The sequence below is a fragment of the Nicotiana tomentosiformis genome, chromosome 7 (genome assembly GCF_000390325.3).
Source record: "Nicotiana tomentosiformis chromosome 7, ASM39032v3, whole genome shotgun sequence".
NCBI lineage: Eukaryota > Viridiplantae > Streptophyta > Magnoliopsida > Solanales > Solanaceae > Nicotiana > Nicotiana tomentosiformis.
Genome location: NC_090818.1, coordinates 51,732,531 through 51,757,693, shown reverse-complemented (window position 1 = coordinate 51,757,693; position 25,163 = coordinate 51,732,531). Strand labels below are relative to the sequence as shown.

Here is a 25,163-nt window from a genome sequence, read left to right as displayed (position 1 = left end):
TGTACTGAGTTAACTGTTGAACTTGAAAGCATGCCTACATTTCTTTACTATTATTTCTATACTGGACTGTACCTGTTGAGCTCGTCACTACTTTCAACCCAAAGGTTAGTCTTGTTACTTATTGAGTTGGTTGTACTCATACTACACTCTGCACCTCATGTGCAGATCCAGGTACTTCCGGATACGGCGGCTGCTAGATATCAGAATTTCATCTATTGGGGACTATCAAGGTAGTTGCTTGGCGTTTGCAGACCTTGACTCTCTTTCCCCTTCAGTTATTGTATTGTTCTACATTTCCAGGTAGTGTTTGTATTAGTCAGACTATATTGTCATCTAGATGCTCATGTACTCAGTGACACCGGGTTTTGGGAGTGTTTTTATATCAATATTAGTGAGATTTTATATTTAATTTAAATATTATGTTTTCAAACTTAATAGAATTTGTGGTTTATTGAGGTTGTCGGCTTGCCTAGTATTAAGATAGGCGCCATCATGATAGGTTTGATTTTGGGTCATGACAACCAAGCCACTCCAGCTTGTTCACACTGATGTGTGTGGACTAATCAATCCACCATCTTTTGGTAAAAGTAAATACTTTCTACTTTTCATTGATGACTTTAGTAGAAAGACTTGGGTTTATTTCTTGAACCAAAAATCTGAAGCTTTTGCTGCTTTTAAAAATTTCAAAGTACTTGTGGAAAAAGAAAGTGGCTATGAAATAAAAGCTTTAAGGTCCGATAGAGGAGGCGAATTCACTTTAAAAGAATTTAATGACTTCTGTCAGTCTCATGGAATTTGCCGCCCTCAAACGGTGCCTTATTCACCCCAACAAAATGGAGTTGCAGAGAGAGAATCGAACGATTCTTAATATTGCTAGATGTATGTTGAAAGCTAAAAGTGGGCCCAAGGAATTTTGGGCCGAAGCTATTTCTTGTGCAGTTTATTTGAACAACAGGTCTCCAACAAGGAATGTTAGAGATCAAATGCCACGACCCAAAATCTGACTAGTCGTGATGGCACCTAACCCAACCCGCTAGGTAAGCCAATTATAAAATATCAAATTCCAATAATAATTATTTAAACAATTTAAGTTAAAAAAAAATCTTAATCTTATACATTCCCCAAGAATTGGTAGTACAAATCATGAGTTTTTAAGAATAGAATTTAATAAACTGGTATGAAATAATACATCATCTGTTCGAAATGTACATGAACAGATTTTTATAAATTAAAGGCTACCATGAACAAGAGACGGCTACAAGCAGAACGCAAGTACATCTTCAGATCCAGCTCCCAACGAACGCAGCAACATCAATTGCCAATATCTGCACGCAAGGTGCAGAAGTGTAGTATGAGTACAACCGCCCCCATGTACTCAATAAGTAACAAACCTAACCTTAGGTTGAAAGTAGTGACGAGCTTGTACCAAGGTCGGGTCGAACTTCAATAATCAACAATAATTCATAACAACATAAAATAAGTAATACCAGAAGTAACTTAACGATCAAATGCTCAACAAAAATATGATTTCTGAAAATAGTTCTGCCTTTCAAGTACATCAATGAAAACCCAAATAGTTTACCGAAGTTGCCAAAAATATGAAAAGTTTGAAAACAATAATTTTTCCAAAATCCTTTCAATAATAAATAAGATGTTTCATTTTCTTTCCAGATAACTAGTGTAAAACAAATGCATCACTATGCCAATCTGTCAACATGTGTGAGAAATCATGAATGATGTGATATCGTACAGCATGAGAAAAATACATCTTTATGCATATATGTCATGTGTGCATGTCAATGCAATGTATCTCAGAGATGAACTCATGTACTCATACTCTCAGAGTACTCAATTTCCCTTTCTCACACATTCCACTCATCATGCCTAATCACTCGGTACTGTATATGGCCAATCCGGCCCAGGGAAGATCCATCCCGGAATATACACATCAACTGATCATCAGTCACTCAGTACCGAGTAGGGCCAATCCAGCCCGTGGAGAAAATCCATCTCCAGGTATATAATACTTAGGACAAGATCCATGTCCAGGGAAGATCCATTTCTCAATAATATCAACCGCGCTCACTGGGGGTGTGTGCAGACTTCGGAAGGGCTCCTTCATCCCAAGCGCTATCATAAATCAGTATCAATATTAGAATCAATCAGGCCCTAGCATGTGCGTCACCTCAACACCAAATACATAACACGTATAATCAGGGTTCATACCCTTAGCTCCAAAATTAGAAAAGTTACTTATCTCGAACAAGCCAATACCAATGTCGAGCAAGCTAAACAATGCTCCAGAAATTCTATTTTGCGCGTATCAACTTCCGAACGGCTCGAATCTAGCCACAATTAATTTGATTCAATCCACAAATTTATAAAATTTAATTCCATATCAAAATACTAATATTTTCCCATAAAATCCAAAATTATACTCCAAAACCCGCCCGTGGGGCCCATGTCTCGGAATCCGACGAAACTCACAAAATCTGACAACCCATCCAATTACAAGTTCAACCATACTAATTTTACTCAATTCCGACTCCAAATCGATGTTCAAAACTCAAAAATTTATTTTATGAAATTATAGGAATTTCCTTCGATTTCTCTTGAAGATTAGATAATCATACACCAAAATGAAGATTAATTCATGAAATATAATCACAAGGGAGTCAAGAACACTTACCCCAAGTTGTGTGGAAATATTCCTCTCCAAAATCGCCCAAACCGAGCTCCAAAATCAAAAAATGAGTGAAAATATTGAACCCTCGAACTTAAAGGGTTCTGCCCAGGCTTTTCGCACCTGCGGAGCCTGGGCTCGCACCTGCGCACCCGCTTCTGCGGAAAAATGTCACACATGCACTGCCCGGCTTCCTCACCATTTTCTGCTTCTGTGAATCCCTGCTCGCATCTACGCAATTGCAGGTGCGAAAATCCCATCGCACCTGCGACCTATGCTGACACTCTCCAACTCCGCACCTGCGCTCGAGTTGCCACACCTGCGACATCGCACCTGCGGCCAAGACCCTCGCAGGTGCGATCACACCAGAAGGGCTACAGCTTCAACAACCTCACAACTCTGAATTTTGACCTGTTAATCATCCGGAACTCGCCCGAGGCCCCCGGGACCTCAACCAAATACACCAAGAAGTCCTAATACATACCATGGACCTACTCGAGGCCTCATATCACATCAAACAACATCAAAATGACGAATCATACCCCAATTCAAAATCTATGAACTTTGAACTTTCAAATTCTATATCTTGTGTCGAAACACATCAAATCAATCCGGAAAGACTTCAAAATTTGCATACAAGCCATAAATGACATAACAAAGCTATTCCTATTTCCAGAATCGGATTCCGACCCCGATATCAAAAAGTCAACCCCCCCCCCCCGGTCAAACTTTTCGAAAATTCGACTTTCGCCATTTCAAGCCTAATTCCACTACGAACCTCCAAATAATTTTTCGGGCACGCTCCTAAGTCCAAAATCACCATACGGAGCTATTGGAATCATCAGAATTCAAATCCGAGGTCGTTTACATATAAGTCAACATCCAGTTAACTTTTTCCAACTTAAGTTTTCAATTATGAGACTAAGTGTCTCATTTCACCCCGAAATACTTTCGGACCCGAACCAACTAACCCGGTAAGTCATAAAATAACTGTAAAGCATAAATTGAGCAGTAAATGGGGGAATGGGGTTATAATACTCAAAACGACCAGCTGGGTCGTTACATTCTCCCCAACTTAAACATACGTTCGTCCTCGAACATGCCAAGGGTTGTTTCCAAGCCACCAAATCATTATTCCATCTTACCACGCACGTACCCGGGGGTGATCCCACGTCACCCTATTCCACATAGGCCTGACAGCACAATACAACTGAAAATCCTTAATTTAACCTTAGTCCAAAAACCTTGGAATTCAATTCCCAACCTTCAGGATTTCTTTTCAAGACACGAATCTTACATTTACACATTGTACAAGTCTGAACAAGCTGCATCGAGCCATAACCATTACCACGGATATAATTACCTAACATATTACACAACTCGCATGCTCGTAGCACCATTCGTGGTCACAATAACTACTTCAAAACCAACCAAGTACTAGTATTAAACCCCATATCGAACCAAACTTCATCCCACAACCTTAGTACACTGTTGATAATAAAAGAAACAAGCAAAATCTTGTAACCCCTTATCAGATCCATAATCACTTCTTAAGCCGACTTTTAATATTATCCTCCCGAATATACCGTAATCGAACCCGATAGTACCCATTCTAGGTACAATGACCTTATATTATTAAACACAACTATCCCACAGACATGCCACACCAATATAACTCAGAGCCACAACCCGTGCCATCAGTGCGCCAATACGCAATAATTCAAATGTACTCAGTCATGAAAAATGACTCAAATGAGAGAACTACCCCGCAAGATTAACAAGTACAGCCACAATGAAATGCTGAAAATCCATCACACCGTAGAACCATCACACGATTCTAACACAAGGTTCATACCTTAACATAACTCCGCTGCAATGCGTGACCCCATCCAAACGATGGTCCATATTATCTACCTCGAGCCACCTTGCTCAAAATCAATAACCACGGAGAGGCAAATGACATAATTCCACACAAAACCTGAAGGAATCTAACCAATACACAATCGATCATGCAATACCCAAATACTCATCTTGCTCAAATTCCGCCATAAGGCCTCCAATAGAATCGTACCATGTGTGCATATAACCAATGAATCACAACTCCTCGTAGCATGGGAGAGTAACTCACCGATCATTTCAGAATACGAATAAGTCCAACACCAATCGAATGGCACATCCCTCAACAATAGCAGTATGGAGCCAACCAATCCGACTCGGTGTAGAATACACATCCTAATTGGGCCTACCAATGGACCCCCAAATCAACTCTGGTCACCCACAAATAGATAAATAACCCTCCGAAAATCCACAACGATTGAGTCATAATACATACTATTTTCTGGCTAGCTTCGGCCACGACTTCACAGTTTGCAACCATGAAACAAACTGCTCCTGACAACTCCCAGTCGATCAATCCCTAGAACACGTGAATCACCATTTCTGATCCAATCTCCACAGCCTGAATGACTATCACATCCTTCATGTACCATCATCCCACTCGGAATATTTCCATAATTCTTCCGTGCCACATAGCAATAATTTGAATATCAGCAGTCTAACAACCAGGGCAGTGCTGCAATACCTATGAAATATCCATGATTCAAAACATAGTGCGCCTTCTGAAATATACACTCTACTCACGCAATACCAATTAGTTATAGCATTCATCTAAATATCGAAAACTGTCCATGCCCTCTAAGAATTTATGACCTCCCTTTCAAAACTAAACTGTGACCTGGCACACGCAAACCTTAATACCACACAACACACTGTATCTATCATGCCATCATATGAAAAATATGAGAACCCCATAATCATTCGAAGTCACAAGTAGAATACATATCCGATCAGCCAGAAGCCTTCCATTTGATCCCATCTGGCAGAAAATCACAATACTTAGCATGCTTCTCACGCCGGTAGGAAAATACCCATCTCAAACCGTGGTAGGAATCCTCGAGAATGCCTTGGAATACATTTTCACATAATCAAGCCATCAGATTTAAATCTCTCTAACTCAACCAAGCCACGCATGTCGCCAAACCCAAGAGTATTGCCACAAAGCACTTGCAGTAAACCCCCACATCATAGGCACCCAAAGAACCGATCATATCCATTACCATACTGATCCAACCTACTACCAAGATGTCCTATTTCTCCGAGTCCCTTCCGATTTTGTCTTCAAATTGATACTTCTCCTTACTAAAACGTCACGATCTTTAACCACAACTCACCCCACAAACCTTAGCATAGAACCACAATGCCCTTAAGCAATTGTATTCTTCTTAAGCACCTCCATAAATACCACAACTGTAACACTCACTCTGAAAATACCTTGTGTGAATTTTAAAATTGTTCTTCTTACCTTCTTTGTACTAAACTGTTGAATCCATAGTCATACAGAATTTCCACAAGTCCAGGCACCATTAAATGCAAATCTCAGATTTTATCCATACACAAGTCCGGAGAAATTCTCAATTGCTATATATAAACCTCGGACCTATTGAAACTTTCTCAAGAGTCTCCCCCTTTGTTCAAATCCAAATTACACAGCCCAAATGAGCCAAAAGACACGTGCCCCATTAGCACAACAACACTCAAAGAAGTAACTCTACTTTAATACCACCTATCAAACTCATACTCCGTGTGCACTACATCATTTACAAATAACAACTCACTCATCCCACGATTTTCATATACTTATAAAGCGCAATATAACCCGTATCCAGAAATGTCCTTACTCGAGTCATTCTCGAACTCCACCTCTGCAAGTCATAACTAACCCACAAGTATGCCTCAGCCCAAAACTAAACCTTTACATATAACCATGAAATTGAATTGTCAATAGCAGGCTCCCCCACTTGGCTTAAAGCCATAGATTAAAACACTCGATAACTCACAATACCCATACTCTATTACTGCTTTAATACCGTAGTCAGTTCAACGAAAATTCTTCTCACGTTCATACCATGCCAACCATAAAAATACCTCAATGGTCTGCTAAGCTCGCATCCATTCCCTTAACACTCAAGTCAACTTTCTCAACCAGATTCAAATTCAAGTATCTACACATACACCCCGCTGGAAGAAAAGAAACTCTCTATTCACATCATAAAAAGCATACCTACGTAGATTACTCCGCAGGAGATAACCCACCTGCTTAGTCTCAAATTGGCATCTTGTTATACCCTTTCGTAGCCACAATTACTATGAAATCACTTAGTCTATCTGAGTCCAAACTCATTAAGCAAACATGAGAATTTAATTTGCCCCAAAATTTAACAACGTGAAAGATCTTTCAAAACATTCACACTCGAGACTGTACGTCACATCAAAACAAAAATCAAGCACCCAATGGCCTTCCTTTACACTTCAAGGAAACACTTCTCACCACATTCAAATCGTCTTAACACATTCCGCAGTTACATCATACTCGTCACAAAGCCATTTCACCGCTCATCGAGCCACAAATTCCACTCGTAGGGACATTACCGGACATATGAGTCCAAATGTACGAGTTACAACTCAAGCTACCGAGCTCAAGCTGCAGTCTAACCATGGCCTCAAGTCCTCCAGACTGGCCAATCACCAAAATATAGTATACATATCTCGAACTTCGTTTATATAATCACAAGCCAGCGATGCACAACTGATACCGAGCACTCATGTGCGCATACGAATGCGTAGAAGGAATTCAAAGAGTTATGTTTCAAGCTAAATCAATTTAGCACGATAAGGAAAGAAAGATGGAAAGTATATATCCTAAATGCCATGTAGCCTCTCGAAGATAAGTATGGACGTCATCATACCGATCCACAAGACTCTACTAGACACTTGCTCATGACTTGTAGAACCTATGAACCTAGAGCTCTGATACCACCTTGTCATAACCCAAAATCCGACTAGTCGTGATGGTACCTAACCCAACCCGCTAGGTAAGCCAATTATCAAATATCCAATTCCAATAATAATTATTTAAACAATTTAAGTAAAGAAAAATCTTAATCTTATACATTCCCCAAAAACTGGTAGTACAAATCATGAGCTTCTAAGAATAAAATTTACAAAACTGGTATGAAATAATACATCATCTGTTCGAAATGTACATGAACAGATTTTTATAAATCTAAGGCTACCATGAACAAGAGACAGCTACAAGCAGAACGCAAGTACATCTTCAGATCCAGCTCCCAACGAACGCAGCAACATCAACGGCCAATATCTGCACGCAAGGTGCAGAAGTGTAGTATGAGTACAACCGACCCCATGTACTCAATAAGTAACAAACCTAACCTTAGGTTAAAAGTAGTGACGAGCTTGTACCAAGGTCGGGTCCAACTTCAATAATCAACAATAATTCATAACAACATAAAATAAGAAATACCAGAAGTAACTTAACGATCAAATGCTCAACAAAAATATGATTTCTGAAAATAGTTCTGCCTTTCAAGTACATCAATGAAAACCCAAATAGTTTACCGAAGTTGCCAAAAATATGAAAAGTTTGAAAACAATAATTTTCCCAAAATTCTTTCAATAATAAATAAGATGTTTCATTTTCTTTCCAGATAACCAGTGTAAAACAAATGCATCACTATGCCCATCTGTCAACATGTGTGAGAAATCATGAATGATGTGATACCGTACAGCATGAGGGAAATACATCTCTATGCATGTATGGCATGTGTTCATGTCAATGCAATGTATCTCAGAGATGAACTCATGTACTCACACTCTCAGAGTACTCAATTTCCCTTTCTCACACATTTCACTCATCATGCCCAATCACTCGGTACTGTATATGGCCAATCCGGCCCAGGGAAGATCCATCCCGGAATATACACATCAACTGATCATCAGTCACTCGTACCGAGTAGGGCCAATCTAGCCCGTGGAGAAGATCCATCTTTAGGTATATAATACTTCAGACAAGATCCATATCCAGGGAAGATCCATCCCTCAATAATATCAACCGCGCTCACTGGGGGTGTGTGCAGACTCCGGAGGGGCTCCTTCATCCCAAGCGCTATCATAAATCAGTATCAATATCAGAATCAATCAAGCCATCGGCCTCACTCTGTCATCAATCTCTCCAGTCTCTCTCTCATGGGATCACAATGTCATGATTATAGCCCAAAAATGATGATATGATGTATCAATAAATAACAACAGAGACTGAGATATGATATGCATTTAAATGCATATGACTGAGTATGTAATGCAATGAAAGCAGATAACTCAACAGCAAAAATGACCTCGGTGGGTCCTAACAGGATAGACATGTAGTCTAAACATAGTTTATAGCATCAATCACATTTTGATAATTCTAGTACGTAGAGATTTCATGATTTCAGACAAGTTCAAATTACTATACAGTACCACAGAAATAACTGTCATAGTTCACACGGCGCACGCCCACACGCCCGTCACCTAGCATGTGCGTCACCTCAACACCAAATACATAACACGTATAATCAGAGTTCAAACCCTCAGCTCCAAGATTAGAAGAGTTACTTACCTCGAACAAGCCAATATCAATGTCGAGCAAGCTAAACAACGCTCCAGAAATTTCATTCTGCGCGTATCAACTTTCGAACGGCTCAAATCTAGCCATAATTAATTTGATTCAGTCCACAAAATTATAGGATTTAATTCCATATCAAAATACTAATATTTTCCCACAAAATCCGAAATTACACTCCAAAACCCGCTCGTGGGGCCCACGTCTCAGAATCCGACGAAACTCACAAAATACGACAACCCATCCAATTACAAGTTCAACCATACTAATTTCACTCAATTCCGACTCCAAATCGATGTTCAAAACTAAAAAAATTATTTTATGAAATTATAGGAATTTCCTTCGATTTCTCTTGAAGATTCGATAATCATACACCAAAAATGAAGATTAATTCATGAAATATAATCAAGAGGGAGTCAAGAACACTTACCCCAAGTTGTGTGGAAATATTCCTCTCCAAAATCGCCCAAATCGAGCTCCAAAATTCGAAAATGAGTGAAAATATCGAATCCTCGAACTTAAAGGGTTCTGCCCAGGCTTTTCGCACTGCGGAGCCTGGGCTCGCACCTGCTTCAGCGGAAAAATGTCGCACCTGCACTGCCCGGCTTCCTCACCATATTCTGCTTCTGCGAATCCCTGCCCGCATCTGCGCAATCGCAGGTGCAGAAATCCCATCGCACCTGCGACCTCTGATGACACCCTCCAACTCCGCACCTGCGCTCGAGCTGCTGCACCTGCGGCATCGCACCTGCGGCCAAGACCCTCGCAGGTGCGATCACACCAGAAGGGATACAGCTTCAGCAACCTCACAACTCCAATTTTTGATCCGCTAATCATCTGGAACTCGCCCGAGGCCCCCGGGACCTCAACCAAATACACCAACAAGTCCTAAAACATACCACGGAGTTACTTGAGGCCTGTAATCACATTAAACAACATCAAAACAGCGAATCATACCCCAATTCAAAATCTATGAACTTTGAACTTTCAAATTCTATATCTTGTGTCGAAACATGTCAAATCAATCCGGAATGACTTCAAATTTTGCACACAAGTCATAAATGATATAACAAAGCTATTCCCATTTCCAAAATCAAATTCCGATGCCGATATCAAAAAGTCAACCCCCCGGTCAAATTTTTGAAAATTCGACTTTCGCCATTTCAAGCCTAATTCCACTACGGACCTTCAAATAATTTTTCGGACGCGCTCCTAAGTCCAAAATTACCATACGGAGCTATTGGAATCATCAAAATTCAAATCAGGGATCGTTTACACATAAGTCAACATCCAATTAACATTTTCCAACTTAAGTTTTCAATTATGAGACTAAATGTCTCATTTCACCCCGAAATACTTTCGGACTCGAACTAACTAATCCGGTAAGTCATAAAACAACTGTAAAGCATAAATTGAGCAGTAAATAGGGGAACGGGGTTATAATACTCAAAATGAACGGTTGGGTCGTTACATCAAACCCATTAAGAAGCATGGAGTGGAAGAAAGCCAAGTGTCAAGCACTTGAGAATCTTCGGGAGCATAGCCTATGCTTATGTGCCACATCAAGGGAGAGCGAAACTTGACGATCGAAGTGTAAAGCATGTATTTTTTTGACTATGATATGAGTTCAAAAGGCTACAAGCTATACAACCCAAGTAGCGGCAAGGTGGTGGTAAATTGAGATGTTGAATTTGATGTAGACTTGGCATGGAATTGGGAAGCTCGGGATGCAACTTCATATGATTCTCTTCCATACTTTGGTGATGAAGAAGAACCAGAGACTGTGGGACATGTGCAGGATACAACTCCACCTCCTTCTCCAACCAATGTTGCATCTCCCTCTTCTCAAGAAAGTTCAAATGAACAGCCGCAAAGTACAATGAGTATTTAAGAGATCTATGAGGACACAGAAGAAGTTACTAATTTTGATTTTTTATATTGTCTCTTTGATGACAGTGAACCAATGAACTTTGATGAAGTTGTTACAGACAAAAGGTGGAGACAATCCATGAAGGAGGAGATCGATTCAATAGAGAAGAACAACACTTGGGAGTTAACAACTCTTCCCAAGGGTCATCGCACAATTAGAGTAAAATGGATATACAAGACAAAGAAGAATGCTGATGGAGATGTGGAGAGATACAATGCATGACTTGTGGCTAAAGACTACAAACAAAGGTAAGGCATTGATTATGAAGAAGTCTATGCACCTGTTGCCCGCATGGAGATGATTCATTTGCTCATCTCTTTGGCGGCGCAAATAAAGTGGAAGATCCATCAACTAGATGTCAAGTCAACCTTCTTGAATGGATATCTTGAATAAAAAGTCTATATTGAACAACCATTGGGCTTTGTCATCAAAAACCATGAAGATAAAGTGTTGCGGTTGAAGAAAGCTTTATATTGATTAAAGCAAGCCCCACGAGCAAGGAATAGTTGCATCGATAAGTATTTTCAAGAAAATCGGTTTACTCGTTGTCTCCATGAATATGCTCTTTACCTTAAAGTTCATACTAATAGAGATATATTACTTGTTTGTCTTCATGTTGACGATCTTATTTTCACGGGTAATAACCCAAGATTGTTTGAAACTTTTAAGAAAGATATGTCTCGTGAGTTCAAGATGACAGACGTAGGGCACATGTCATGCTACCTAGGCCTAGAAGTGAAGCAGATAGAGGATGAAATTTTTATCTCTCAAGAAAGTTATACAAAAGAGATATTGAAGAAGTTCAACATGCTCGATTGCAACCCCGTGAACACACCGATGGAAAGTAGGACAAAATTGTCCAAGTTTAATGAAGGAGAAAAAGTGGATCCCATATTTTTTAAAAGGCTTGTGGGAAGTTTGAGGTACTTGACTTGTACCAGTTCAGATATACTCTTTACAGTTGGAGTAGTAAGCCGCTTTATAGAAGCTCCTACATCCACTCACTTAAAGGTCACTAGAAGAATTCTTCGTTACCTAAAAGGTACGATTGACTTTGGGCTATTTTATTCTTCTTCTAGTGATTTCAACCTTATAGGATTTTGTGATAGTGATTATGCAGGAGATATTGATGATAGAAAAAGCACAACTGGCTTTGTATTTTTCTTGGGTGATTCTGTTATTTCTTGGAGTTCAAAGAAACAATCCACTATTACTCTCTCGACTTATGAAGCTGAATATATAGCAACAACATCTTGTACATGTCATGTTATTTGGCTGAGAAGATTGTTGAAGGAGCTTAATTTTCCACAAATTGAAGCTACAAAGATTTGTATTGACAACAAATCCGCACAGGCACTCGCAAAGAATCCGGTATAACATGATCAAAGCAAGCATATTGACACAAGGTATCACTTCATCAGAGAATGCATTGCCAAGAAAGAGGTTGAGCTCAAATATGTGAAATCTCATGACCAAGTTGCAGATATCTTTACAAAGCCTCTCAAGTTTGAAAATTTTTAGAGACTGAGATCAAGACTTGTAACGAAAATAAAAAATCAAAATTAAGGGAAAGATTTGTGGGACCCATTTGAATAAAAAGAAATTTAAAAAAAAAAAGAAAACAAAAATTAAATTGGTTTGATTTGCTGCTTGGGCGGTGGAGCAAGACCAACTTGTAACAAATTTTCAATCTTCAAATCTGCAAAGTAGGTGTCAAACCAATTTTAATTGGTTTTGGTGAGCAACAAAACTCTATAAATAGAGACGTTTCCTCCTCATTGTAAGCACACCAAAATAAGAGAAAAGTAATAGAAGTTAGAGAGAGTAATCCATGGATTGTAGTATGTGAGATAAATAGTGAGTGTGAGTAATATTGTAGTGATGTGTTTAAAATAGAGAGCGTTATTTCTTCCGAAGTTGTAGTAGTCCCTTGACACTACTAAGTGGTAATATTATAGTGATAACATTGCTCCGCTCGGGTATTATATTTTACCCCGTTAAAATAGCTGATGTTATTTTTACTCCCTTATGTTATTATTATTTACCGTGGATATTATTCCTGAGCGGGATATATTTATTTTTCTAACAGCATTTACATTGCATGGTCACACTTAATGTGATGTCATGCATGACATTATTAAGGCAATTTCTCTTCTATAAATAGCAAGAGTTTTGTTCATTTGAAAATATCTCTCACTTGCCTTCTTATCTCCTAAGGCATTTGAATCGTCTTTCTCTCTTATAGTATTTCACTTGTATTTTTGGAGTGAAATAAAGTTTGAGTTATTGTGTTCGAGAACTAGGCAAAAATCAAATTTTGTCGAACCTCGTTAATTTTTGGTGTTCTTTTTATTATTGTCTCATTTACTATTTATTAGCTACCTTTAGATATAGTAATTGTGATTTAATCACTCTCTATATATTCGTCTTCCGCAACAATTGGTATCAGAGCCAAGGTTCTATCTGAGTATACTCTGTGGTTGCAGCATAGTCTGAACTTCCACATCAGAAAAAAATTATTTTGGTATTCTGTACTGTCAGCAAATAAATAGTATTTGTAGCATAAATGGGAGATAATAAAAATAAAGAGTCCACATCGGATGTCAGTAATACGTCGTTGGCATCTTTTCTTATAACATGAATCATGTCAAATGCAAAATTTGCAGTTGAAATTTTTGACGGGTCAGGACATTTTAGGATGTGGCAAGTTGAGGTTCTTGATGTCCTTTTTCAGCAAAGGCTAGATATTGCCATAGAAGAAAAGAAACCAGACAATATCATAGAATAAGATTGGAAGATTATCAACCGCGTTGCTTGTGGTACCATTCGATCTTACCTCGCAAGAGAACAGAAGTATCCATACACAAAAGAAACTTCTGCAAGTAAATTGTGGAATGCATTGGAGGATAAATTCTTGAAGAAAAACAATCAAAATAAACTTTATATGAAAAAAAGATTGTTACGCTTCACATATGTTCATAGTACTATAATGAATGATCATATCGCCAGTTTTAATCAGTTGGCGACAGATTTACAGAATATGGATGTGACTTTTAGTGATGGAGATATGGCCTTAATATTATTAAGTTCACTTCCCGATGAGTACTAGCACCTCGAAACAACTCTACTTCATGGGAATGATGAAGTATCTCTCAAAGAAGTTTGTTCTGCCTTATACAGTTATGAACAAAGAAAGAGAGAAAAGCAAAAGAGTGGATAAGGAGAAGCACTGGTTGTGAGAGGTCGTTTTCAAAACCAGATGAGAATGAAGAAAGGAACATCAAAGTCAAGATCAAGACCTCGCCTTTTGCCGAGAAAAGAGGCACTGAAAGAAAGACTGTCCAAAGTTGAAAAACAAGGCCAAACCTAACAATGGGAAGGTTGTCATGGATTCAAATGTAGCTGATTGTGACGAGTCTGATTTCTCACTAGTTACAATTGAGCCATTCAAACCATCTGACATATGGCTGATGGATTCATGTTGTAGCTATCATATGTGTCCCAACAGGGACTGGTTCGTTGATTTTCAAGAAGGAGAATGTGGAGTTATTCACATCGCAAATGATAATCCTCTTACCGCATATGGTATTGGTTCAATTCAATTAAGGAACCATGATGGATTGATCAGAACATTAACAGATGTTCGATACATACTGGAATTGAAGAAAACTCTCATTTTTATAGGAGCCCTAGAGTCAAAGGGCCTCAAAGTCATTGCATAAAATGGGGTAATGAGAATATACTCTGGTGCACTAGTGGTAATGAAGGGAATTCGGCGAAAGAATAACATGTACTACTATCACAGTAATACAGTTATTGGGACAGCAACAGTGATATCCAGTGATACCAAAGAGGCAGAAGCAACCAAGCTATGGCACATGTGCTTGGGACATGTGGAGGAAAATCCTTGAAAAATTTATCAGATCAAGGATTGTTAAAAGGAGTATAGACTTGAAATTTGGAGTTTTGTGAGCATTGTGTCAAGTGGAAACAAACAAGGGTTAAATTTGGAACAGCAATCCATAATACTAAAAGTATTTTAGATTATGTTCACTCTGATATTTGGGGTGCTTCTAAAACACCTTCATTAGGTGGAAAACACTATTTTGTAACCTTTATTGATGACTTTTTTCGGAGAGTGTGGGTGTATACGATAAAAACCAAAGATGAGGTGTTGGGAATTTTCTCAAATGGAAGGCGATAATAGAGACTCAAACAGGCAGAAAGATAAAGTGTCTTCGCACAAACAATGGTGGAGAATACAAAAATAATCTTTACAATAAGATTTGTGAATATGATGGCATTTTGATACATTTCACCATCATAAATACACCATAATAGAATGGAGTGGCAGAACGTATGAACCGGACTTTGCTGGAGAAGGTTCGGTGTATGTTGTCCAATGCTGGCTTGGGCAAAGAATTTTGGGCTGAGGCAATAACATATGCATGTCATCTCATTAATCGTCTACCATCTGCTGCTATTGGTGGCAAGACACCATTTGAAAAATGGTATGAAAAACCTGCTGAAGATTATAATTTTTTGCATGTATTTGGCTCAATTGCATACTATCATGGGAAAGAGTTAAAATTGGATCCGAGAGCAAAGAAAGCTATATTTATGGGGATTACTTCTGGAGTCAAAGGATACCGCTTATGGTGTCCAGAGACAAAAAATATTATATTCAGCAGAGATGTTACCTTTGATGAATCTGCCATAACAGATAAGGTGACAGTTGAAGATGTCAAACAAACTGATGGTGCTTCAAAGCAGGTGAAGTTTGAGGGAAAATTAAGAAAACGAGAAAAAAATAGAAGATTCTCCCCTGGAAGAAGAGTCAGTGGAAGGGGAGATTCCAACTCTGGAACCCCAACAACAACTTGAATCAATAGCAACCAGTAAGCCAAAAAGAACAATAAAGACACATGTTTGTCTCATAGAGACAGTAGCTGATGGTGTTTCTACCACTTATAAAGACATAGTCCAAAGTTTAGAAGCAGATAAGTGGAGAATTGTCATGAATGAAGAAATGCAGTCCCTTCATCATAATCGCATATGGAAATTGGACAATCTCCCGAAGGAAAAGAAAGCAATTGGGTGCAAATGGGTATTTGCAAAGAAAGAAGGATTTCCTAACCAAGAAGATCTTTGCTACAAAGCAATATTGGTGGCCAAAGGGTACGCTCAAAAGGAGGGAATTAATTACAATGAGGTATTTTCTCCAGTCGTGAAACACTACTCCATTAGAGTTTTGTTGGCTTTGGTAGCACAATTGAATTTGGAACTAGTTCAGTTAGATGTAAAAACTGCATTTTTACATGGAGACTTGGAAGAAGAAATCTATATGACTCAGCCACAAGGATTCAAAGTTGTTGGAAAGTAAAATATGGTGTGCAAACATGAAAAATCATTGTACGGATTAAAACAATCTTCTAGACAATGCTACAAACGATTTGATAAGTTTATGTTGCGGCAGAAGTATAAAAGAAGAAAATATGATAATTGTGTGTATTTACACAAGCATGAAGACGGAACCTTCATATATCTTCTCCTATACGTTGATGATATGTTGATAGCTTCTAAAAGTCAAGAGGAAATTGAGAAGTTGATGATTTAACTGAAAAAAGAGTTTGAGATGAAGGATTTGGGTGAGGTGAAGAAAATACTTGGCATGGAGATAAAAAGAGATAGACATTCAAAGAAACTCTATCTATCTCATAGAGAATACATGAAGAGATTAATCGATCGATTTGGAATGATCGATTAGGAATGAATGACAACACGAAGTTGGCTAGCACTCTTCTTGCTCCTCACTTTAAGCTTAGTGATGCTATGTCGCCGAAGAATAAAGTTGAACGAGAGTATATGTCAAGAGTACCATATGAGAATGTCATTGGTAGCTTAATGTATGAAATGGTTTGCACAAGACTTGATATTTCACATGCTATCGGAGTTGTAAGCAGGTAAATGCATGATCCACGAAAGGAGCATTGGAAAGTTGTAAAATGGATTCTGCGGTATATTCGTAATATTGTAGATGTTGGATTAATTTTTGAGCAGGAAGATATTCAATATCTGGTTGGATATTGTGACTCATATTATGCGGGTGATTTGGACAAGCATAGATCAACTACTGGTTATGTTTTTACTTTTACAAATGCACCAGTTAGTTGGAAGTCTACTTTGCAGTCAACGGTTGCTTTGTCTACTACTGAGGCAGAGTACATGGCAATTACAGAGGCTGTAAAGGAGGCAATTTGGCTTCAAGGGTTGCTTAGAGAGCTTGATATTGGTCAAGAAAGCATCATACTATTTTGTGATAGTCAGAGTGCTATCCAATTAGAAAAGAACCAAGTTTATCATGGAAGGACGAAGCACATTGATGTTCGATATCACTTTATACGAGATATTATAGAAGAAGGTGGAGTCATGGTGCAGAAAACTCGGACTAGAGACAACCCTACTGATATGCTAACAAAAGTAGTGACTGCGATTAAGTTTCAACATTGTTTGAACTTGATCTACATTGTTGAACTTTGAAGATTAAAGTTGAAGACACAATCAAAATTTACCAGTAAGAGAAAATTGAAAAAGTGAAATCTTGCGAAGGTGGAGATTTATTGAATTTGACAAGATTAATGTGAACTAGTGTGAATATTTGAAGCCTCATTTTAGGAAGAAATTGGTAGATGTATTTTTTTTATGCATTTACATTACATGATCACACTTAATGTGATGACATGCATGACATAATTAAGGCAATTTCCCTTCGATAAATAGCAAGGGTTTCGCTCATTTGAAAACATCTCTCACTTGCCTTCTTATCGCCTAAGGTATTTGAATCTTCTTTCTCTCTTGTAGTATTTTACTTGTATTTTTGGAGTAAAATAAAGTTTGAGTTGATTGTGTCCGAGGACTAGGCAAAAATCAAATTTTGTCGAACCTCGTTAATTTCTGGCGTTCTTTTATTATTGTCTCATTTACTATTTATTAGCTGCCTTTAGATATAGTAGTTGTGATTTAATCACTCTATATATATTTGGCTTCCGCAACAAATGTCTCAACTAACTAAATTTATGTTTCACTTTTCTACTTCTTAGTAGTCAGGAAATTAAAAATCACCAGAAAATCCAAAAGGAAAAGCATATTACGAGCAATAAATAACAAAAGAAAAAAGAAAAAATTATAGAAACTAAAAGCAAAAAACTATAGATTAAAAACAAAATAAAAAAAGAAACAGTAATAGAAGTAGATAAAGGAACAATTAACTCACAAGAAGAAAGAAAGCGGGAGCAGAAGGAAGGAGAGAGATAATAAGAATGGACGACATCAAAGACCGAGAGTATCAGGTATCTATTTCAATTTTCACAGATACATGTACAGATCAGATAGAATGATTGACATGCATGTTAAAGATCTAGCAAGAAATTACGCAAATAGTAGGAAAAATGGACAAACCTTCAAAGAGAATCCAGAAGCGATGGGCAAAAATCAGTGCAAGAAAGGAAAAGGCAAAAGAAAACTTATTAGAACTAACAAATGAAACAGATCTAGGCAAGAAACCACAAATGGAGAATTTGAAAAATGATACTCAGAAGCGAATAACAAATGGAGTGGGAGAAATAGAATTAGAGAACAATGTAAAATTCGCTGGAACATACAGAAGAAAGGAGAAAAAATTTAGGTCTCTATAGGGGCAACTTCAAGACATGTTTTTACAGAATGAGCACCACTTTAATCACTGATAATTACCGAAACGCGCTTCGTCGTACACAAACTTTCTCTTATTATATTGTTAATTATACTGACCTCCCCTATTGTATTAGAACGTAACCTCTAAAAGTGAAATTGTATTAAGAAGAAGAAGAACAGAAAGGTACATACCCAGTAGAGAAGAAGAGGAAGAAGACAGAAGAGAGAAGAAGATGATGAAAAATGAGAAAATGTTATTTTTGCATTATCTGTCAAGTGCACATACACATGTGTATATATACTAACACTTGTCTAACTAACTTAACCACTTACTTAATTCTAATTGGTTGAGTATAGTGAAATGATTAATCTACCCTCTAATGAGTTATGTAACACCTTTCTTAACACTCCCCCTTAAATTAGGAAGTGTAAAGATGTTCGAAGCTCCTAGCTTGGAATTGAGATATTCATGTTGAACTCGATTAAGTCCTTTTGTCAGAATGTTAGCTGGTTGATCTCTTGTAGGAATGTATTTTGTTGTGATCAAGCCTTTCAATATCTTTTCCCTAATGAAATGACAATCGATTTCGATATGCTTGGAACGTTCATGATAAACTGGATTTGCCGCAATCTGCATAGCTGCCTTCCTGTCACTCTAAACATTCACATGATGTTTAACATCAATTCCCAGTTCTTTTAGTAGTCCAAGTAGCCAAATTAACTCTGCTACTATTGATTCAAGACTCTTATATTCAGCTTCTGCTGAGCTTCTGGAAACAGTAGTTTGTTTCTTAGACTTCCAAGTAACTAATGACTCACCAAGTTTGATCAAATAACCAGATACAGATTTTCTAGAGTGAGGGCAGGCTGCCCAATCAGCATCACAGTATGTTGTAACTTCATTATTGCATTTGCTGGACAGAAGAATTCTTTCTCCTGGTTGTTGCTTTAGATATCTTACAATTCTGAGTAGAGCTTCCATATGAGATTTTTTAGGCTTCTGTAAAAATTGGCTAAATGTTTGAACACTGAAGGAGATGTCTGGTCGAGTCATAGTTAAGTATAGGAGTTTATCAATCAACTTCTAATAAGGATTCTGATCCACTAGTTCTGCATCTTTTGAGATCACATCCTTCTCTTTTTTGACATATTCATCATACTCTCTGGTATTTAACTTCATGTTGAAATCCAAAGGAGTTGTGGCAGGTTTGGCTGCTCCCAGACCTAATTTCGAAATCAATTCCGGTGCATATTTTCACTGATGCATTAGGATTCTTTGACTGGATCTTGCAAACTTAATGCCAAGAAAATATTTGAGTTCACCTAAATCTTTCATTTTGAATACTTGTTGTAGACCTGTCTTAGTGTCTAAAATTAGATTTAGGCTATCTCTAGTTATAAGCATATCATCAATATAGACTAAAACTATAATGATACCTTCTGATGTCTTTTTGAAGAACAGTGAGTGATCATATTAACTCTGATGGAAGTGAGCTTTCAGTAAAGCCTCAGTTATCTTGGAATTACATTGCATTGGTGCTTGTTTTAATCCATACAAGGATTTAATAAGTCTAAATACTAGTTTCCTCTCCCCCTTACTGTTAAATCCTTGAGGTAAATCCGTGTAGATTTCATCATAGAGGTACCTTTGAAGAAATGCATTATATACATCCATTTGATGTATGTGCTAATGTTTAGCAGCAACTATTGCTAGGACAGTCCTTACAGTCTTTATTTTTATAACTGGTGAAAAAGTTTCTTGGTAGTCAATACCTTCTTATTGGCTAAATCCTTTTGCGACCAACCTAGTTTTAATCTTTCAATTTTCCCTGTAGCTTTATACTTTATTTTGTAAATCCACTTGCATCCTATAGGTGATTTACCTTCAGGTAGTGGAACTATATCCCAAGTGTGATTGTTTTCTAAGGCTTCAATCTCAGCCTTCATGGCATCTATCCATATAGGATCTTTGATAGCCTTATGGTAGTTTACAGGTTAAGATACAGAAGAAGATGCAGCAATAAAGGATTGATAGGTAGGAGAAATGTTTTCATATGTTATGAATTTAGATAAGGCATAGGGAGGCTCCTGATGAATGTTTAAAGACACAAAGTCTTTCATCCAAAGTGGTGGTCTTTTGTCTCTATTTGATTTCTTCAAAGTCTCTTCTGTTGACAGAGTAGAATTTTGTTGACTAGATGATTGAACTTGAATAGTATTTGAAGGTAAGGTTTCAGTTGCTACATCAAATATTCTATTCTGTTGTAATGCTTCAGAGGTAGTATATTGTATCTTATCAGCTGATAAGTTTGGGCTTTGTTGATTTAAATCTTTTGTACCATTGTGGAAATCACCAACTTCATTTGTTTGAATGTCATTATGACTTGGTTCAATAACTTCAGTAGTGAACTGGTTGACTGGTTCATCTGATATTTGTTGAATTCTATTAGGCATGAAAATAGGCTGAACTTTGGTTTGATTGAGAGTTTTGAATGGAAAAATATCTTCTTTGAAGATAACATCTCTGTTGACAAAGAAGGTCTTGTTGTTAATGTCATACAGTAGATATCCCTTTTGAGAAGTTGCATATCCCATATGAATGGCTGCCTTAGACCTGGGCATCAGTTTATCTTGTTCTTGAACTATTTTTGCATAGCATAAGCAGCTTAGTACTTTAAGATATTTTAATGAAGGTTTCTTCCCATACAATTTCTCATATGGAGACTTGTTTGCTCGTACAGAACTTGACATTCTATTAATCAGATAGGCTGCAGCTAATACACAGTATCCCCAAAACCTTATAGGTATGTGTCCCTGAAATCCAATTGCTCGTGTGACTTCTAAAATATATCTGTACTTTCTTTCAGCCACACCATTCTGTTGTGGTGTGTAAGCACAGGTTGTCTGATGGATTATCCCAAGATTATTGAACATATTGTTGCAGGTTGTATTGACAAACTCAGTGCCATTGTCAGTTCTGATGACTTTAATTGTTTTGTTAAATTGAGTCCTTACTAGCATTATGAACTGTTGAAGAATAATGCAGACATCAGACTTAAGTTTGAGCAAAAATAGCCATGTTGTTCTGGAAAAGTCATCCACCATTGTTAAAAAATACTTGTTACCATCAAACGTAGCTACTTTATATGGTCCCCAAAGATCTACATGAACCAAATCAAATGAAGAAGTAATTTTAATGCAACTAGTATGAAAAGTTTGCCTTGTTTGCATTGCACATTGGCATACAGCACACTTATTCACTTTTTCTGCTATAAGCTCTAGTTTAATAGGTAGTAACTTCCTAAGTACATTTGTTGATACATGTCCAAATCTTTTGTGCCACAAATCTATATCCCCTGTTGAGCTGAAATCATAACTGGCTGAACTTTCAATAGTTGTAAGAGTAACTTCACTTCTGTTTCCCGCTGCTTGACTTCTTAGTATATATAGACCATGATCTTCCTTACTAATCGCTTTTACCTTCCCAGTGAAGAGCTCCTGAAAAATACAAAAATCAGGGAAGAAGGCTACTAAGCATCTCAACTCTTTTGTCAATTTAGAAACTAAGAGTAGATTGAATTTGAATTGAGAAATGTAAAACACATTAGTTATTGTGTTTCTACTTGCTAAGGTACTAGCTTTCGTGTGTGTAACATGTGTCACACCTCCATTAGGCATAAACACTCTTTTTGAATACTGAGTTTGAACTATAGTAGACTTGTCCAACAAGTACATATCTGCTACCATATGGTTGGTAGCCCCAGTGTCTATTATCCAGTCTTTAAAATACTTAGATGTACCTGCTATATTGGCATTAAAAGTTGGCCCAACATTGTTGTTTAGCATATGGAAGATCTACTTATACTGCTCTTTAGTAAAGGTGCAACTGGTCAGCTGACCTTGCATGTTAAGTTGATTACTCATGTTCTGCCCCATTGATTGGTTTACAGTATCTATTGATCCAGTGAACTGGCCAAATGCATTTCTTGTAGTCTAATTGTTCTGCAAATTATCTTCATTTAGAACATTACAGGCAGGTACATTATTGAACCTTGTGTTTCCTGTGTATTAATTGTTCTAAGCTGCAGATTCAGTCTGTGTTTTATGAGCAATATAGTTCCCAACTTCCCGTTTCTTCCGAAGTTTAAAATTTGTGGGATACCCCACAATTTTGTAACAACTTTCTTTGCTATGACCTCTGAGTTTGCAAAACTCATATTGAACATTGTAGTTCTTCTTTACTTTCTGATTAAACCTTTGATTTTCACATGTTCTTCAGTACATAGCCACATCATACTATCCAGGAACATTAGTTGGATTTGCACCTAATAATCATGCTGAAGCTGCTACTATTTTTTGGCTTTCATCACATATGATCTGTAACATCCCGACCGATTGTTTTGAGCTCTAGCACGTCCTTCAGCAGTTTGAGGCCATGCGCAACTTTAATTCAGGTATTATGACTTGTATGCATGGTCGAAATTGAAATTTCAGAAGTTCAAAATTGATTTGAAAAGAAAATTCTCATTTCGAAAGCTTTAAGTTGGAAGAATTGACTAAGGTTGGATTTTTAAGTAAACAATCTCTGAATCAGGATTTAAAGGTTTCAACAGGTTTATATGATGAATTCAGAATTGGGCGTATGTCCGGATCTGGTTTTGGATGACCCGGGAGCGTTTCGGCGTCTATGGTGGAAGTTGGCATTTTGGAAGAATTTCATAAATTTGGGTTGAAGTGCATTTCGATGTTATCAATGTCCGTTTGGGATATCAAGTCTGAGAATAGCTCCGTATGGTGATTCTGTTATTGGGAGCGCGTCCGAAAGTGGATTCGGAGGTCTGTAGGTCATTTTAGAGTCATTTGGCTAAAGCTAAAAATTTTAAGGTTTTTGAGAAGTTCGACCGAAAGTGGACACTTTGATATCGGGGTCGGAATCCGATTCCAGAAGTTGGAGTAGGTCTGTAATGTCAAATGTGACTTGTGTGTAAAATATGAGATCAATCGAACGTGATTTGATAGGTTTCGACATCGAATGTAGAAGTTTGAAATTTTAAAGTTCATTAAGCTTGGAATGGGGTGTGATTCATGAATTCGATGTTGTTTGATGTGATTTGAGGTTTCGAGCAGGTCCATGTTATATTATGGGATAGGTTGGTGTGATTAGACGGGGTCCTGAGGGCCTCGGGTGTGTTTCGGGATGTTCTCGGACCATTTTCCTTAGTTTTATGATTGATGGTTTCTGGTGTATCGAATATGCATCGCGATCGCGAAATGGAGGACGGTGGTATGGATGTGCAAACTTATTATCTGGTGCAGAAGGTCGTGGGAGCACGTCCCACGGGGAGATTGTATAAGTGTGACATGTAGTCACTTGATTGATCGAAGATTAGAGCCAAGTATGGGGATTGCGGTACTATTGTTCATGTGAGAATTTATGCCTGGAGGGCGCTCGGTTCATTTGGTTGTGGACTGTGGAAGTTTGTTCCGGTTACGATGGTTGTTCTCGTGTGTTGTGGGAAAAAGGGTTATTATGGATCCTTGAAAGGTTATTAGCCTAGTACGGTGCAATAAGAATTGGCTTGAGGTATGTGGATGGATTTAAATGTGAATGTGGGCTCTATGTCAGGTCGGATGTGTTCATTTCAGCATAACGCTCCTTATGGAAGAGCATTCGGACATTGGATGTTATTTCGTCGTCAGCTATTTCATGTAATAACTATATTGTGCGGTGTGAGTTATGAAACGGCTTGATAAATTTCATATGGGTTGAGGTTCCACGTAGCGATGGTGTTATGTGAGCGGGATGGCTCTCGAGATTCAGATCATATATCGCACCTTAGTTGTGCTTGAGTTTTGTAGCGTATGGCGTTGTTTGTCCTCCCAGGGATGGTATTATGCACTTAGCATGCTTGTGGCCGATATTCGGGTATTTTGTAGTAATGAGCATTCTAGCTCGATAAGTATTTCCTTATAGATTTTATGTGTGGATCGGGTGGCACGCCGCCACGGGTATGTTGTTTGGATCAGGTTGCGCGCCGCAACAGTGTGATGTTGAGTACAATCCCTTATATTCTATTTTGCGTGTTTTGTGTCCCATTTTCTGAGGAAGGTTCATGATACCTTTTCGGTTGTCTAATTAGTTGCGTGGGTTGAGTAATCCCTTCCAGAGTTCATTTTTCTTATGTATCACGTTCGAGTTGTTAGCTTGTCAGCACATTGTGGCATCACATGAGACTTTTGATCGTATCTGAGGTGAATTATTGCCTGAATAGCTTGTACTGGGTGAGATGAGATTTTTGGATCTGGGATCAGTGCGATTGGATTATATGAAGCATATTAAA

General features: G+C 37.9%; 2 protein-coding genes across 2 annotated transcripts; one reads left to right on the top strand and one right to left on the bottom strand.

Annotated features, from left to right (window-relative positions):
• Positions 1-11,805: 11,805 nt before the first annotated feature.
• On the top strand, positions 11,806-13,918 carry LOC138895597 (uncharacterized mitochondrial protein AtMg00810-like). The gene is made up of 2 exons (XM_070180305.1): positions 11,806-12,172; positions 13,797-13,918. Exons 1-2 carry the CDS (start codon positions 11,806-11,808, stop codon positions 13,916-13,918), a joined length of 489 nt encoding a protein of 162 aa, XP_070036406.1.
• A 5,559-nt stretch (positions 13,919-19,477) lies between these two features.
• LOC108945457 (secreted RxLR effector protein 161-like) lies at positions 19,478-19,876 on the bottom strand. The gene has a single exon (XM_018771420.1). It carries the CDS (start codon positions 19,874-19,876, stop codon positions 19,478-19,480), a length of 399 nt encoding a protein of 132 aa, XP_018626936.1.
• Between the last annotated feature and the right edge of the window lie 5,287 nt (positions 19,877-25,163).

Excerpts from the sequence above, each read along its gene's own strand:
- LOC138895597 (XM_070180305.1), top strand. The coding sequence starts at position 11,806 with ATGTCTCGTGAGTTCAAGATGACAGACGTAGGGCACATGTCATGCTAC. Across the intron at positions 12,173-13,796 it reads AATTCTTCGTTACCTAAAAG|TTGAAATTTTTGACGGGTCA; the intron begins GTACGATTGACT and ends CAAAATTTGCAG.
- LOC108945457 (XM_018771420.1), bottom strand. The coding sequence starts at position 19,876 with ATGACTCGACCAGACATCTCCTTCAGTGTTCAAACATTTAGCCAATTT.